Source organism: Manis javanica, chromosome 15, assembly GCF_040802235.1.
Source record: "Manis javanica isolate MJ-LG chromosome 15, MJ_LKY, whole genome shotgun sequence".
Classification (NCBI taxonomy): domain Eukaryota; kingdom Metazoa; phylum Chordata; class Mammalia; order Pholidota; family Manidae; genus Manis; species Manis javanica.
The window spans coordinates 18,651,712-18,668,034 of record NC_133170.1 but is presented as its reverse complement, the minus strand read 5'-3'; the positions used below and the strand labels follow the sequence as shown (position 1 = coordinate 18,668,034).

At 36.7% G+C, this 16,323-nt stretch overlaps 1 protein-coding gene across 3 annotated transcripts in view; it reads right to left on the bottom strand.

Moving 5' to 3' along the window:
* Nucleotides 1-1,166: 1,166 nt before the first annotated feature.
* Nucleotides 1,167-16,323, bottom strand: part of RERG (RAS like estrogen regulated growth inhibitor) — a 94,375-nt gene continuing 79,218 nt past the window's right edge. For 2 of the 3 annotated variants that reach the window (XM_073223862.1, XM_017670112.3), the window contains 3 exons: nt 11,154-11,210; nt 4,054-4,127; nt 1,167-2,889 (listed from right to left, as the gene is read on the bottom strand). In XM_073223862.1, coding sequence (XP_073079963.1) covers nt 2,482-2,889; nt 4,054-4,127; nt 11,154-11,210 — 539 coding nt within the window. In that variant the 3' untranslated portion in view covers nt 1,167-2,481. The remainder of the gene's footprint in view (nt 2,890-4,053; nt 4,128-11,153; nt 11,211-16,323) is intronic. The other variant, XM_017670119.3, reaches the window with a different exon arrangement.

Sequence of the window (16,323 nt, the reverse complement as noted above, 5' to 3'; positions counted from 1 at the left end):
GTGTTCTTCTGTAATTACCAGTTGGGACTTATGCCAGTGGTTCTCTGAAGTTTTAACAGGTCTGGATTTGTATGCATACATCCAGGGAAGTTTCTGGTTGTGAATTTCACTTCCTTAGTGTTTGACCCAACTTGGCTCCCAGGTATTTTCCTGAGGAGCTTTCTCTTGATAGGAACTGGCTGAGTTTCACCCCCAAGTATATGAATGAGAGAATAAAAGTATCCAAACTTCCAGTTGTAAGATGTAAGATTTTAGAAGAAGCCAACATTTAAAAATAATTCTACTCTGCTTTCATTTTCCCTACCACGTCTAAATAAATGGACATTACTGAAAATGAATCACAACCAAGAAACGTACTTAGGCCTTCAATATGCAGTTAGCTAAATTTGCAGCTTTATGAGCTTTTGACATTTTTCCTTACTTTCAAACCCTTTATTCTTTTTCTGTCTTTCAATTCCTTCCCTCTGCTATCCCTTCCCTTTTTGTCTTGAAGAATAATGTATGCGGTTCTCTAAATTGCTTCTGATCACTATTCTCATCATCACCTTTGATGACTCTGTATTTTGGTTCCATGCTGTTCCTTTTCCCAGAATCCTTTCAGCATCTTCCTTTCCTAGAAACCTGGTGTATATAAGTCAAGGCTCAGCTCAGACACCATCAGCTGGGCAATATGTTCAACTTATATATAAATATGTGTTAGTGAATGAACAAAAGCATAAATGAAGCAAGTCTTCCCTAAATATTCTCCTTTCTGTGTCTTTATCCCCACAGATCAAGAACAAGAGACTTATCTTAGTCTACTACTATATACTATAGTGGATAATAGTATGCACTCTGGGGTGTGACTGTGTTTCTGGGTTCAAATCCTGGCTCTACTTATTAAATAGCTGTATAAATTTGTTTTTCCTTGTGGTTCAATATTTTCATCTTTATGATATCATAGTACAATCTCTTACATAGGGTTATTTGAGGTTTGAGATAATCCATAAAGTACTGAAAATAGCACCTAAGAACTCTAACATAGTAGCTATTATATGAACAGTTTATTTTTTATATCAAATTCAGTGATATGTTAACTCTGCAACTTGGTTGTCACCTCAAGTCTCTCCTAAAATTACAGACCTTCCATAATACCACAAGAAAGACTGCCTGAATGTGACAGAATGTGAAAATTAATGCTTTTTATTATATTCACATAAAATAGTCAATTACACCAAGTTGTTCAAATGCATTGGTGAATTAAAGCCTTCAACTCTTACAAATTTTTATACATATATCTATGCATTTATAAATACACACATATGTAAAAGATATATATTTTCTTCTAAAATAAAGTGCCCAAATCTTGATATATGGGGGCATACTAGGGAAAAAGAATCATAAGTTTTACCAGTTATAGACTGTACTTTCACAATGTAAGAATCTATTTTATACAAATTTATTCAGGTACAGTGAACTCTAGTCACCCATTCTTTTCCAAATTCTCTTAAGTGAATTAATTTGTCCAAAGTATTAGAAGTCATGTAGCCATCTTAACGAATCAGAGGCTAATTTTTCTTACTGTGCCCAACACAGAGTCTTGGTTCTCTAACAGAAGCATCGTTCAGCTTCATCCTTTATTTTCCTGTTTTTCAGACTATTGTTTTTCTGCTAAGATGATAAGCAGAGTGAGAAATGAACCAGACATCTCTAATTCTAAATCTTCAAATATCATTTAATAAAGCCAGGTTTGGTGAAAGGATTCCTAATGTCTTTACATCATCCTGGCCTTGGTGAGAAGTGGCCCAGAGAGATCTGAGGGGTCCTGCTACCTCTGTTACAATGAAATCTTGTTGGAATCAGAGAAAAATTCAGGATACAATTGCCAGGAGGTCATTGAAAGAACTCACTCAAATCAAAATGGAACTGTACTCTAATGGAAAACTTTGTGCAAACGTGTGACTTCAAGAACAAAAAAAAGGGATAAAGAAGAACTAGATGTTTTATGATAATTCAGAAAATCCTTGCTTCAAATGGGATCTAGGGCTCCATTCCCTGCTCCTATATCTCTGCCACTCTCTCTGTGTTACTGTATTTTCTATTATCTTAGACTTTTAAGGTGATCATTTATAGTCTTTAACAAGAAATGGAATTTTAAAATGCCTCTGAGAAGACCTCAACCTATTGAAGCAAGATGAAAATGCCTAAAATAGCTTACTGTGAACCCAGTCATTTCAGGATCTGGTGATTACAATTTCAAACTACAAGAGTGCATCTTATTCAAGCAGGAAAGGGAGAAATTGTCAGCACTGAAATTTCATAAAACACTGTATAACTTCTCAACATATGAGAGACAGGGAACAATGGGAAGCCCAGACATTTCCCAAAGTCAGAACAAGGAACAGAGTATTTTATTTTGGGGAAAGAAAGGAGGAAAAGGACAACAAATTGTTTCCAACTACCTGACCCATCTTTGCAGCACCTTGAAAAGAACAGAGCTGCCTAACTACTGATTTTGGTGAGCATCTTGTTAATGGCTTGCTTGACATGTGTGGTGGAGCTGCGTCGCCTCGTCTTGCCCTGGACCATCCTCCGGCGACGCACCTCTCGACACAGCTCGTAGAATATCTCAGTGATGTTCCCTTCTCCGGTGCAGGCAGAACACTCATAAAAAGCACATGCCAATTCTGTGGCCAGCTTCTCCCCTTCTTCTGTACTAACCTGTCTGGAGTGGTCCAAGTCAGCTTTGTTTCCAACCAAGATGAGAGTCACATTCTTGGGCTTTTTTACCTCATCCAGGATGTTCTTAAGTGGCAGCACTTCCTCAAAACTTCCCCGGTCAGTAATGTCATAGACCAGCACAAAGCCTTCCCCCCATCGCATGTGTCCTTCCCTCTGAATGGTGTCTTCCTGTTGGCAAGGAAAACATGGCAGTCATGAGACCTGGAAGTAATTGAACTGTATTGATGCTGCTGATGCTAATGGTCATTCCTTAATTACTATTCCTTACATTTGATGTCATTATAATTTCAATTGTACCTTCTCAATCAGTTTGAAGAAGTATTACTGACTTATGGCAAGATACTTCATGAAACTAAAATTTTTCTAACTGCACAGACCTTAACTTTCAGCTTATAATTTTTTCTTGCCCTATCACTAAATCTGTAATCACAGGAACTATAAAGAAATGATCATTTTAGTTGAGCACATTGCCTCTGAGACTTTTCATCATGATTGAAGAATTGGCAAAGAGGTAATTGAAAAGTAGACCTTACTCTTTAGAGATGAGACATAGAGACACAACTTAGTGAAATGGTTTTGATTTTTTGTTCATTTTTAACTCTTCTGTCTTGAGATTTTAGAAAATTAGCCATCAGGGGCAGAAAAAAAATTGTATACAGAGTCAAATTCAAAGCCAAGGGCTTTTTACCTTTTTTTTCTATTTCAACAACTCCCCAAAATTATGTAATCTGAGTAAAGATAGAAACTTATTTAAGCGATTTTCAAAGGGGAGGATCACTTGTTCTTAGGAAGGCAGCATGTGTGATCTGAAAATGCACTGCCTTCACAGGCTCAGGCATGTCCTTCCCTGCTGCCTCTCTCTAGAGTCAGCTCTGGGTGAAATGTAGAAAGGTGGTAGCAATGAGGAAGAAAAGTGTATAATTAGCACAAGAGCATTTCTTGGACTAAAAGCTTTAATTCATAACACATAAGCATGTTAAAAATTCTCCAGCAAAGATACCTGTTTTAACTTTACTGGGGCATTTCAAAGCACTTTTCATCATGAAAACCTATTAATATATTGCCATCACCAAAAATCATAGATGGGAAAGTCCATTCTAGATGAAAGCATGTGACTATTATGGCATTTTTGAACTCCCTTGAAGTGCTGGGTAGTTTATATGAGGATGCATGCATATACAGGCTGTTAATATATAAATAAATAGGTGATTAAAGAAAAAAGTGTGTAGGCATCATTAATTAATTGTGGGGAAGTATCTTAATTTTGCTTGTATTATGCACATCTCATTTTTATTTGATCCAGAAAACATTTGAGCTGAACTCCTTGTTCACCTGACCAGCAGTATCTAGTATCTCCATGGTGACAACTTCATCATCAATGGTTGCTTGGTGTCGGTAGGTTGATTCTGAGGGAATGAGCAAAAAAAAAGAAGGTAAAAAGGTAAAAGGTAAAAAAGTGCATGACTTAATTTGATCCTTAAAATTACAAGTTAGCCACAGGAGTATGTCTGTGTTTATAGCAGAAGGGAATGTGCATCCTAGGAAGGGGAGGAAGGATGTGCAAGAATGTACCATCTCTGTATTCTGAGAGCCCCTGGAAGCAACAGGTTCTAATAGGGAGCCACAGACTTTCAGGGTTCAGCATGGGAGAGGAGAGTCTCTGTGCCTGCTTGCTCATTTTATTCTCCCATGAGGCCAGTTTCCTGATGCTCTCTTCTAAAAGAGGCTTCTACATCCTAAAATGAGAAAGTGATCCCCACAAAATGAGTCCGACTTTGATACTCCTAAAAATCCAGTTTCTAGATATTGCTGGTAAGATGGCATATAAGCAGGGGCTGCTCATTCCTTTCCTGACCTCAACCCTGGAAATGTAATAGACATTAAAGGGAGGTGGAAGGCCGTCCATGAAAAAAATGACCAGATAAAGCTATGAGAAACCCTGGGGACAGTAGAAGGTGGTTGGACCCTAGTTTTGGGGGGTCATGAGGAAAATAGAGGAGGGCTGGGCAGCACAGCCATCAAGATAGAAAAATGACAGCAGCTCAGTACCAGCTGAAGGCTGATAGGTTAATACGAGGGTGGTGCTCGGGCTCTATTGGGGTGAGAAATTAACAGGTGCAAGAGCTTTGGGTGGCTCTGGTTATGCCCATCACCACATGAGATGGAAACCAGAGGTTAAAGTAAATGCCAGTTGGTGCTGCTTTGTATAAAAACTAGAACAACTGAAATCAAGAACTCAACAAATGATTGATTGAGCTGATGAAGGTCAGGTTGAGGAATTCTCCCAGAAACTATCAGTAAATGATAAAAAGAAGGAGATTATGAAAGTAAAATATGAGAGGTATGGATAATAGAAATAGTCATATTATTATCTCTTATAAAATGAGTCTCAAAGAGAGAATAAAATGAAAATATTTGAGGTTGTAGCAGAATTTCTCAGGATGAGAGGCACTGCAAAACTTCAGATCAGAAGGAGCAGGACTCACAAGGGAAGAGACCCATATACAAACCTATTACAGTAAAATGTAAGGATAGCAAAGATGGCGAGAGAACATTTTAAAAGATAGAGGGAAAAAAAGCTCAGCACCTTCAAAAGGACATGACTCGATTGATTGACATTGGACTTCCCACCAGCAAAACTGAATTCAAGGTCCCAATGCAGGAAAACAGAGCAATGAAACCACACCAAAGCCATTGAGAATTACAATTTTAGATGATACCAATATATCAGGGTGGAGGTGGGGAAGGGACCAGAAGCTAATGTACTTGAGCGTAAACATAGTATAAATAACGTAAAGGCTTCATCCACGTGACATGGTGCATGGATGGAGCAGTAGGATTAACTTAATTATTTACATTTATACTACCCAAATTAGTTAGCCAGCCAACCAACCAATTAAACCTAGAAGTTTCTCTCCCATAAGAAAAGATGTGTTTTCTTGTTCCCTATCTAATATTTCTTTCATTTCTTCATCTCCTCAACTATTTCACAGTTCTATTTTGGCCACAGTTTTATGTTCCTTTGCTGTAAAATATAATCTTCTATACCCAAAACACAAGCTGCAGAAAAGAAACGCAACTCAGCAGCCTAACTAGCCTTCTCCCTGCTATAAGCCCTGTGATGTGATCATTGGCACACAGGTGTGGCACATTGCTGATGCATTTTCTGAAAAATGAAATTTAATAATGAGATTATGTTCGATGTATTTTAATATGTGTGTTTTATATTACTGTCATTCTCCTAGAATATGTAATACCTATGTGGTGTGAATGATTCTCAATTCTAGAACATTCTATCCCCCTACTCTTTTATGTTAAATGGGAGGCTATTGTTTTGTGTAATTTAATGCTCTAAAATACCATTTACAGCAACTACAAGTTTACTCATCTACAAATGTTGTCTCCATTATCTCTTTTTTCATCTTCAGTGGTCCAGCTTGAAGTGAGGCCCAGACAGGAGTGCACACATCCAATCCATGCCCTCTGTCCCTTGACCATTTTTAGTGGCCTTTGTGCTACCTGCCCTTTTAAAAGGACTGGCATCCACCCCAGAGCCTGGAAAACTCTCTTTGCCCCAAAAGTTGTTTGACAGACACAGACATTTTTCTCTGTTGCTTCCATGATGAATAGGATACATATTTCAACCGCAGAAGGACACAGTAGGGGGGCAATAGAATGCAATGAAAATTGTGTGAAGTTGTGTGATTCTTCGGCTGTTTGTTAACTGAAACAAAAATGATGAAATGCAGGAAATGAGGGAATGTCTGCCACAGACATAGCAGCAGGTAGCGACTGCGATTTCATCTAAGCTGAATACTGGTTTCATGACATTTTGAGCATTATTTTTTCTTTAAGCCTCTTCTCTCTCTCATTAGGAACCCAGGTCTATACGTAAAACAGTGGAAGGATTGCCTACAGAAATGTTTTACATCCACATACCAGCTTTCCCAAAGCTAATTCTAAAAAGCTCTACTATTCATTCTAATACATGAGACAAAATGTCTGTGTGTTTGGAGAGGGAGCACATTTTCATTTTGTTCATAGTAACAGAAAATGATAATTTGGAGGCTTTTTTTTGAAGGGTAGGGGGAAGATTGTTTAAGAGTCACTTCTGAATGAACTGAAATGTTGTAACTTTAAGATCAATATAGTTTCAAGATGGAATTAGACATATGAAAATTTATATCTGAATTTCACTGCAGAGGAGATATACATGATTTAAACATTTTTATAAACAGGAAACTGCATTCAGTAACATTTTCATAAACAGTAGCATATTTTGTATACTCTAAGAGAAACTGATGCACAAAGAGATGTGTATGGTTAATCCTTTTGTTAATTTAGTGTTTTTGCAAATTTCAACATATTGATATGGACATTTGGCCAGTACAGTAACAACAGCAGTCAGTATATTGATTTATGTAGAGTGGAAATTGTACCGACTTGAGTTTTATTGCTGGTGTAAATTAGCCATATAATCAATTAGCCCAATTAGCCACATAATCTCAGGTAAATTTATTTCATTTGACTTGTTTCCTTATTTGTCAAACAATGACCTCAAAGTTCCTTGGTGTGAGACTATCAAATAGCTCTGTGAGTTGGTGAAGCACCTCTGCTTTGTGTCCAGTTGAGAGAATTTGTTCTGGGTGTGTCTCTCTCTTTGTATAAGGCTTTCCAAGCAGAGGGAACTGTAACGCAGGCAGGAAAAGCCAATCACAAAATCAAAGTGCCTCTGGGTCCAGTATGTCTCCCGGTTCCTACTCTCAGCCCTGTTCAAGCCTCTACTAACCAGATAAAGACACTGTAATCCCTTCAAACACAGAGTAGGGTGTCTCCTCATAGTAGTGGCATGTGCTGAAATGCCATCTCTCTTCCTCTCCAAATGCTCCCAACACAAGTACACACACACACACACACACACACACACACAGGTGCATATAGGATCTAAGCCTCTGTCTGGGTTCTCTGCAATAATCAGCATTCTCAGAGGGTAAATAATATGATTCTCAGAGGTAGGGATGTAGTTCTTTTTTGGCATCTAATCAGAACATGGACCCTATTCTGCTAAAGCCAGAACATTAATGCTATGACAATAAGGGGGTTTTCCTAGTTAGATAGTTCAAGACTAAATCTTCAGCCTTCAGTGGTGGTTTTCAGATGCTATTCACAGACCAGCTCTGGCCACTGACAGATTTCACTGATCTGCAGTGAGCTGAGAAAAACTGAAGGAATACTAAAACTATTCAATGTAAAGGATTGGGCTTTTTTTCTTAGATTATATCCTTCAAACCATGTGGATGTGAAAAATATTTCCTTCACTTATGAGACGCAAGTGCAAGTAGAATGTTATGTTCTTCACTACCTGCTGCTTCTTGCTTGCATCCCAAACTGTAATTCCCATGATAGACCCTCTTCTGAAAAAAGCAACAACAAAAAACCCCCAAATCACTGAAATCTAAAAGTTTGGGAATCACTTACTAGGATAGTAGCAAACATTTTCTTCATAGAATTATTTCAGAGCAATAAATATTCCAGTTTTGTTTTTAGATTGAATGGTGTTCATAGTCATGAACATCTCATGGAGCAATAATTCTGTTACAGGCTGAAAAAACTGCCCCATGTTTCTGAGGAAGGCTCTGAATTTGGAATTTAAGACTTGATTTTCACAAATATGCCACTTTGCTTTTGAATGTAGCTTTTACTTTTGGTAGTGGGTTTGAAAGACTGTAATGGTATGAAGTTAAACCCACGAAATGGTTCATCTTGAATCAAATGGATTGGGAAAGTCTCCAGGCTAGAACGTTACTGACTTCTAGAGTGTGTGTGCATCCAGTCTCCAGCGTGAGCCAACAAAACCTTCATCTGGGAGTGAGTCATGTATCTGACACTTCTGAAGTCTGATCAGCGCTCTTGTTGCTTAGCAGCTGTAATCCTTTGTGAGCAGTACAGCACAAGGTCACTCAATAAAGTTTCATTATTCTTAGTGAAGGAAGGCTGCATTACAAATAACTAATGTAGGCAGACTTTTATTAATAGCTGTTTTTTAGAAGAAATAAAACAAAAGGAAAACGGTTCACCTAAAACTAATTAAAAATAGTAACATTAGTTACTGGAACATATTCAGAGAGAATTCAAAAATTTTAAGATACCTTTTTTACAAGCTTCACCTTTTATTGAGATGTACTGGGATAGCTAAATAAAATTAGTGTTTTTCTACTGAACTCCCATAAATCATTAAGATTCTTAGGGACTATAGTCTTTGTAAAACTTATATAAGTAATAAAAATAATAGGAGGATGAAGTATGTAGTTCCTTAGGTGGGACAAACAGATAACGAATGTTTTTTTTTAAAAAAACCAAGTGTATTTTTAGATGCAAATATATCATTTTAAGATTAGATTGTGGCTATATGAGAAGTAAAGATTAATAAATGTAGAGACATGCTATGCTCTTAGATTAAAAGATTGACTATAATAAAGATGTAAATCTTCTCAAAGTAATTTATGGTTTTAATGCAATTTCAATCAAAATCATGTTATGTTAGATTTTTTAAAAATTGACCTGAAAAAATGAACTGGAGACAGTAGTCAAGTTAATTTTGTACAGAAAGCAAGGAAGACTTTCTCTCTGGGTATCAAAATGTTCTAAAGAGCATACTATTGTTGAAAGAAGTATGGGTGTTGGATGTAAAAAACAAATGTAGAATTGATCCAATATATTAAAAAAGGTAACGTTGGAAGTGGTGGGGAGATGATTTAATAAATAATGGGGGGGGGAAATTGGTCAACTATTTGGAAAAAATGTTGGGTCTTCACCAGTACTTCTCACTAAAATAAATTCTAGATAGACGAAAAAGTTAAAAATTAAATGTCTTTAAAATCACTATCCTCTTCCTTGTGCTGTTTTCCTTCACAGTACGTATCACTCTCTGTCATACACTTTTTTATGTATGTAAACATTTTTTTGACTTAAAAAAAAAAAATCCAGAAGGAGTCACATTTGTCAGACAATCAAAATGGAGTCGGGTGGACATTGTTGAGACAGGGCCAGACACATCCTTGTTCCAAGGTGAACTTGAACTTTAAACTGTGCTAAACCTCAATGTTTTAAGGACGACTGTAACCGAATTCCACTGTGACTGCAACCTTGTAGTTTTTCAAAATAGCAGCTGTAAACTGTAACCTTGTAGTTCTGAGATTTCCCTCTACCAATCTTCACTTAATAAGCACCCTCACCTCTTGTCAGTATAGATCATGATTTTTGACAAACAACCTATGTAATTTTTCTTAATCTTGTGGTGTTTGCCTTTATAAGCCTCCTCCATTTGTAGTCTGGTGGAGCACAATTCAAGTGCATCTTGAATCTATGTCTCCTGGGCTGCAGTCCTGTTTAACCTGACCAGGATCTGTGCTTCATTTCTGGGCTGACATTTATTACCTCCTCTCTTCACTAGACTGAGAGGACGCTTTCTCTTTTGATTTACCCCCAACACCTAAAATAAGCTGACACATAGGAGACATTTAATACATATTTGTTGAATGAATAAGTAAAAACAATGAAAGGAGGCACAAAGGTAGAGAAAGCTCCCTTTTAAACGGACGTAACTTTGGACTAATAATCAAAGAACAAAACAAAACCCCTCAGGAATAATCTTTGCCCGTTTTACTATTCTTAGTAACCCCAGCTGAGCCTGCAGACCAAGCCTAGTAATGAAAGGACGGATATATTTTCCTCTTCCTCTGGAATTCAAAGTTGTGGTACTTCACAGCACCAACTGGGATACTGAAGCATAACAAACAAAAACTCGAAAGTCTAAAGTCAGAGTAAAATCTGAAGCTTAAATTAGAACCCATGGATTGTCAGTCAGTGAGTGTTGTTTTGAAGATGATAACTAAAAAGATTTCTAATAAGCTATCTGTTTGTGACTATTCAAAAGACACATGATAGATGCTTCATACATCAACATTATGGCTACTTCCAAGATCCACAGACATCAATTTTTGCTCCTTCTTTTTTCCTTTTAACAAAGTTCACATTCATTGGAGAGAAGAGGGCGAGATGCATAGTGTATTTTTATGTTTTCCCAAAATCAGTGTTGAGAAGTTTTATTTTACTGTTACACTCTTCTTGGTATGCCATTCTCTCCCACACCAAATCAGCCATGTCCACTGTATCCTCTTTCTCCCATTAGATGTTGTACCCCCTTCCTTCTTGACTCTGGTTTGACCTGATTTCTCCCATCTATGCATTACCTGTGTGGTTCTAAGAGACTGCATGAAACACATGTCTAGTTTCTTGAGGGCTTCTTGGCATGATTTGATAAAGCACTACCAAAATAGCTGCAAGGTGCTTAAAAAAATACTGCAACAGAAAATGTCATTCTCTCTTAGGGGTCATAAACTTCGGAGAAAAGAGAACAAAATTTGACCTACCAAGGGTGGGATCATATTCCCAGATGAACCGTTTGGTCAGAAATCTCACTACAAGAGCTGTGGAAACAAAGAGCAACATTTCAAACAAACTTGTTAATTTTCTTATATTTCTTATCCTTGTAAGGAAAGAGAAATGGCCCAGACAATTATATGTGGTTTACATTTCTTGGCATATAAACCCAATACATGTACTTATATATTTTTTTAAATACTAGAAATATCATACTGGGACCTAAAAGCTGGTATAAACTTTCAATGGTTTATTGTGCATTTACTAACAGTTTAGATTTGTTCCTTTAGTCACAGGGTTAAAAAGAAAACAAAACAGAAAATTACAATGTGCAAAAGCTAATATATACAATTTTTAGCAAAACAATGAATTTGGATATAAAGTGTCACAATACAGGTGCCTAGAGTTTGAATATCGATAATGATTGACAAAAGCAGGAGCAAAATATGATGATTTTTTACTGTAATGAAAAGATCAGTAGCTGGTGATTTGTATTATAAAAAACATTTAAAATTAAGGATTTTAACTAGCGATCGCTGATGCTAAAAAGGAACACTGATGAGTAGTACAGTCGGAGGTGGGGTCTGGAACTGTGTTAAGCATTTTGCCTGCATGATCTCCTCAACCCTTACTTTATCCCTATGAGGCAGGCACTGTGAGTTTTCTCATAGTTCGGATAAGGAAACTGAAGTCCTCACAAGTTCATTTAACTGAGCGCACCTGGCTAGTTGGCAGCCAAGCTGGGATTTGAATCCAGAAAGTCTGCTGCCAAAGCCTTTCATTTCTCCATTGTTCTAACCAGAATTTAAAACCTAGACCCATCGGGGTAATAATGGACTGGGAGATGAGTATGAGAAAGAGAGGTGCTGAAATAGTGGCTCTTCATCTTTAAAAAAAATTTTTTTTGGAAGTGGGTGTCACAGGCACTGCACAAATGAAATGAAAGCTTTGGATCTTTTGGAAAGATGTAAAGATGTATATATGCACAGCTTGGATATACTTTCAGAAGGCTCACAAGCCCTCTGAAGACCTTCAGTGGGCCTCCTGGGATCCCAGTGACCCCAGCTAAAGAATCCGTGTCTCACAGCCTACAGTTTAAGAGTACCTATTATTAGTGTATTTTAATTTTTACTGAAATGCCCGGTATGTGGTAGTCTAAAGACACTCCTTGAAGAAATAAACTAGTCAGTTGAAAGTTACTGTCAGTCTGTCCTTTGTTTATTGCCACTGTTAGAATCAGCAGAGGTCTACACCCCATGCCACAGTGTCTTATATGAGAGATGGCAGAGCAAGCTGCAATGAGAACCTCGTAGAGCAGACCACAGACTTACGTGGCTTGACTAGAGAACTGAAAGTAGCAATGTTCTTTCTAATCACAGAGTGTGAGACAAGATTTGAGCCAAAATATTTGCAGTGCCTAAAGTAGCAAGGCCACTGACCCTATAATACTTCCCACAGTGAGTGTACTTGTGGTTTTTCTGGCAATTTTCAGTCTGTAACTGTTCATTCTCTTGAGACTGTTTTTGTTTTGTTTTGTTTTGCATGTAAAAAGAATAAGGAGTAGACAGATATTTTTCTGTTTTTAAATTAGCAGTGTTAGTAAACATAACTGCCTGCAGTATTCAGAGAGTTTCATCTTTTGTTGGAATACGTAGTTAGAACTCCAAAGGCTATAAACCAAAAAATTCTCTTCATTGGGCATTTTCGAGCAATGACCTATTGAAATTCACATAATTTTCATATAACTGAAGTCTTATGTTCCTCAATCCTAAGACCATTTAAACTTTAATCATTTATCAGGTAAATCTTTCTAAAAAGTATTAGGCACTCCTTTCAAAACCAAGTATCCTGACATCATTGAATCATTTTTAAATTTCCAGATCTTTTAAGAACCTTGATTAGTGCCCTGTGCCATTACACAGTAACACTTTCATGAGCTGTAGGATGGCTGAAGTAAAACAGCTCTACAGTGCTCGGGCTTTTAGGTATTTTTTAGTTTTTGAATATATATATCTGTACACACATATATATAATTTTTTTTCCTCTTCCAAATACCATGGCTTTCTCTTTTTACTGCTGTCCCTGACACAACCTCTAATAACACAGCTGAATGTCTACTTTGAGACTTTTATTATTCCAAAGACTGATAATTCATATTAACAAGCTAGTTAGAATTTTGTCTAGTATTAGAGTAAATTATAGCTGGGACTAGGGTCTAAGGAAGCTGTTCTGTGTCATGTAAACATGATTCTGATGCACCTTTGAGATACCATGTTTGTTGCGGAGAAGTTGTCCCTGCTTCCTGCTGGGTTATCGGCTCTGTTTCAGAGAGCCGCCTCCCAAAAGTGCAGTGTTGCTGGGCTGGATCAATGAGATTAATCTAAACATTTCTGAGACTCTTTTTCAAGAGACACACCTTATTTAGTGGTTATTTTTAACAACAGAATCATACGTGTTTTAAAAAGTTCAGTCTATTTCAGAAGCAGTCAGTAAATATCAAAAGCCACTTTGAAATACTGACATTGTCATCTGTTCATTCTTTGATGATGTATTTTCATCTCTTTCTCACAGATTATTCATGGAAAAGGCAAATACATTTTCTATATTTTTAAGGTTTTGACAATAGTCTAAAGAATGAATGTAATTTTACATCTGTGGAAGTGATAGCTGGTAAAGGCTCTAAAATTGTTTTTTAAATTGTGTCTGAGGTACTTAGGTGACATTCACCATTTACTAATGTAATTACAAAGTGTCACCAGCGTTACTCTGTCCCAAATCTTACCATAATTTTAATATAATTTTTGTATGTGGTGTATTTTACCACGTCTCACCTCCCCCCACTTACCACACTCATCACCTGGTTTCACCCATTAATGATACAACAATCACCTTCTCAGTGGTGCCTCTACTCCAACTGGGCCTCCTGAACTCCCTTAAACTACTATCCGCCCAGCAGCCAATGATGTGTGAAAAATAAACCAGTTTGGGTCACATCTCTTCCCCCAATTCTCCCTGACCTCATCTCATTGAATAAGTATTTACTGAGCACCTACTCTGTGCCAGGTTCTGTTTTAGGTGTTTGGAACAATGCAGTAAAAAATTCAGACAAAGTATCTTTGACTTTGCAGAGCTAAAGTCTACTAGAAGGAAACAAATAGAAGATAAAAGTAACAACTAAATTATATCATATGTTAGAGGTGGTAAGTGCTACAGGATAAAAGAAGAGCAAGGTAGGGGGGACTCAGCATTGGGGGATGTGGTGTGAGAGTTGTTACTTAAGATAGGGTAATCAGGGCGATCCTCACTGAGAAGGCAGCATACAAAAGAGACGAGGGAAGATATCTGGGAGAATAGTGTTGCAAGAAGAGGGAACAAGCAGTACAAAGGCCCGAAGGCAGCGATGTGTGTCTGATATGCTGAAGGAAGCATAGGGCAGCCAGCGTTCCTAAAGCAGGATGAGCAACAGTGCGTGTAGTAGGAGGTGAGGTCATTTCCGGCCACTCCCCTAGTCATGTGTTCCATAGATCCATGGCCACTACTGCCATGGCTACTATTATTAGTATTACTGCTACCACCACTATTAATAATAAGAGCCATAATAAAAACAACTGAAATGATTATTTTATTATTATTACTACTTTTAGTATTGTTTCACTTGATTCCTTCTCTAGAATGTATATTCCATGAGGATATGGAGTATTTTTTTTTATTCCTCATAGTATTCTAATGTCTGGAACAGTGTTTGTAACACAGTAGACTAAAAAATGGAAGAGATGAATAGATGAAAAAGATATCAGTCCATGTCCCAGTTCACTCTTCTTAACAGTTAAATAACAACCAGGCACTGAGAGAATTTGCAGAAAAATTAACCCAAGAGAATTCACAACAGAACCATGTCATTTTTCTATAACTTTCTCTTAAAAAGGTTATATAAATAAATAATAGCCTCATAATGGCTATTTCATGATCCCTATACAAGTCATACTTCCATAGTTTATTAAAATGGTTACTATAATATTGATCTAGTTTTCTTTTGAATAGCCTGCCTCTCCATCCCAACTAGCCTGAGAGAAGGTTTTCTCTTGATGTAAAATGCTGGTATTGATGATCTTTACCTCCACTAGGATTCCAATGTAAGGTTTTGTTTTTCCATAAATGTTAGGATTTGACATACCTGATTGGCTTACAGTTAAGTCTTTACAGTCTGAAATATCTTCTTTTCTTATTGCCTTGAAACCCACATCTTTCCACTAAATAAACCAAACATGTCTAATGGTTAATCTAAAGAAGAACGTTTCCCTCATTTTGCTTGATTTATAAACTGTTCAGATAATTCTTCATCATATGTGGTTTCTTACTGAACTTTGGCACTGAATTTCATGATTATCAATGAAAGTTGGTTTCTAACAAAATAGAAAATCAGGTAAGTAGAATTTAATCTTAGGAAAGATTACTTAAAGTGACATCAGTGTAATAGTTCAATGGAATAATATTCCATTTATAAGCAAGAGCTAAAAGGCAAAATTTCTACATTAAAATCATTATGCTATTTCTAAAGATTAACAAGTCTAGGCTTGTTATTCAAAATAATTCCTGATGTCATTATTAAGAGGAAGCAGACATCAGAAATACCAGCTTTTATGACCAGAATAATATTTTTACATGAAAATTATCTGGATATGATCTGTACAATCCAGTTTTAGAAAGAAATGAACTTTTCAAGATAAATAAAAATTAACACACATGATATACTTGTACTCTAAAAGAATTTAAGAGATATACTCAAGAGAGATTCAGACAGAATTTTCAAATATTACTTTTAGGCTCATATTCTTTAAAAATCCTGTTATATCATTATTTTTCACTTACATAATTCATGAAATAACTTGATTAACAATACATATAACTGTTTTGTAGATAATTAAGCATATATGACCTACTAAACATCGATGATGATTGTTGTTCCTTAGGGGTCTCTTAAACAAGTACCCCTAATATAAAAATCTAGTCTTTTCATCTGAAAGAACTTTCATCTTTTCTCTGATGTGTACTGAAGCTTTACTGAAGGCAGTTTCCAGTAACCTGTACTCTCTAATCTTCGGCATTTTCATCTACATGTATGGATAGAAAGACCGCCCTGTGGCTCAGAGTTGATCCCCT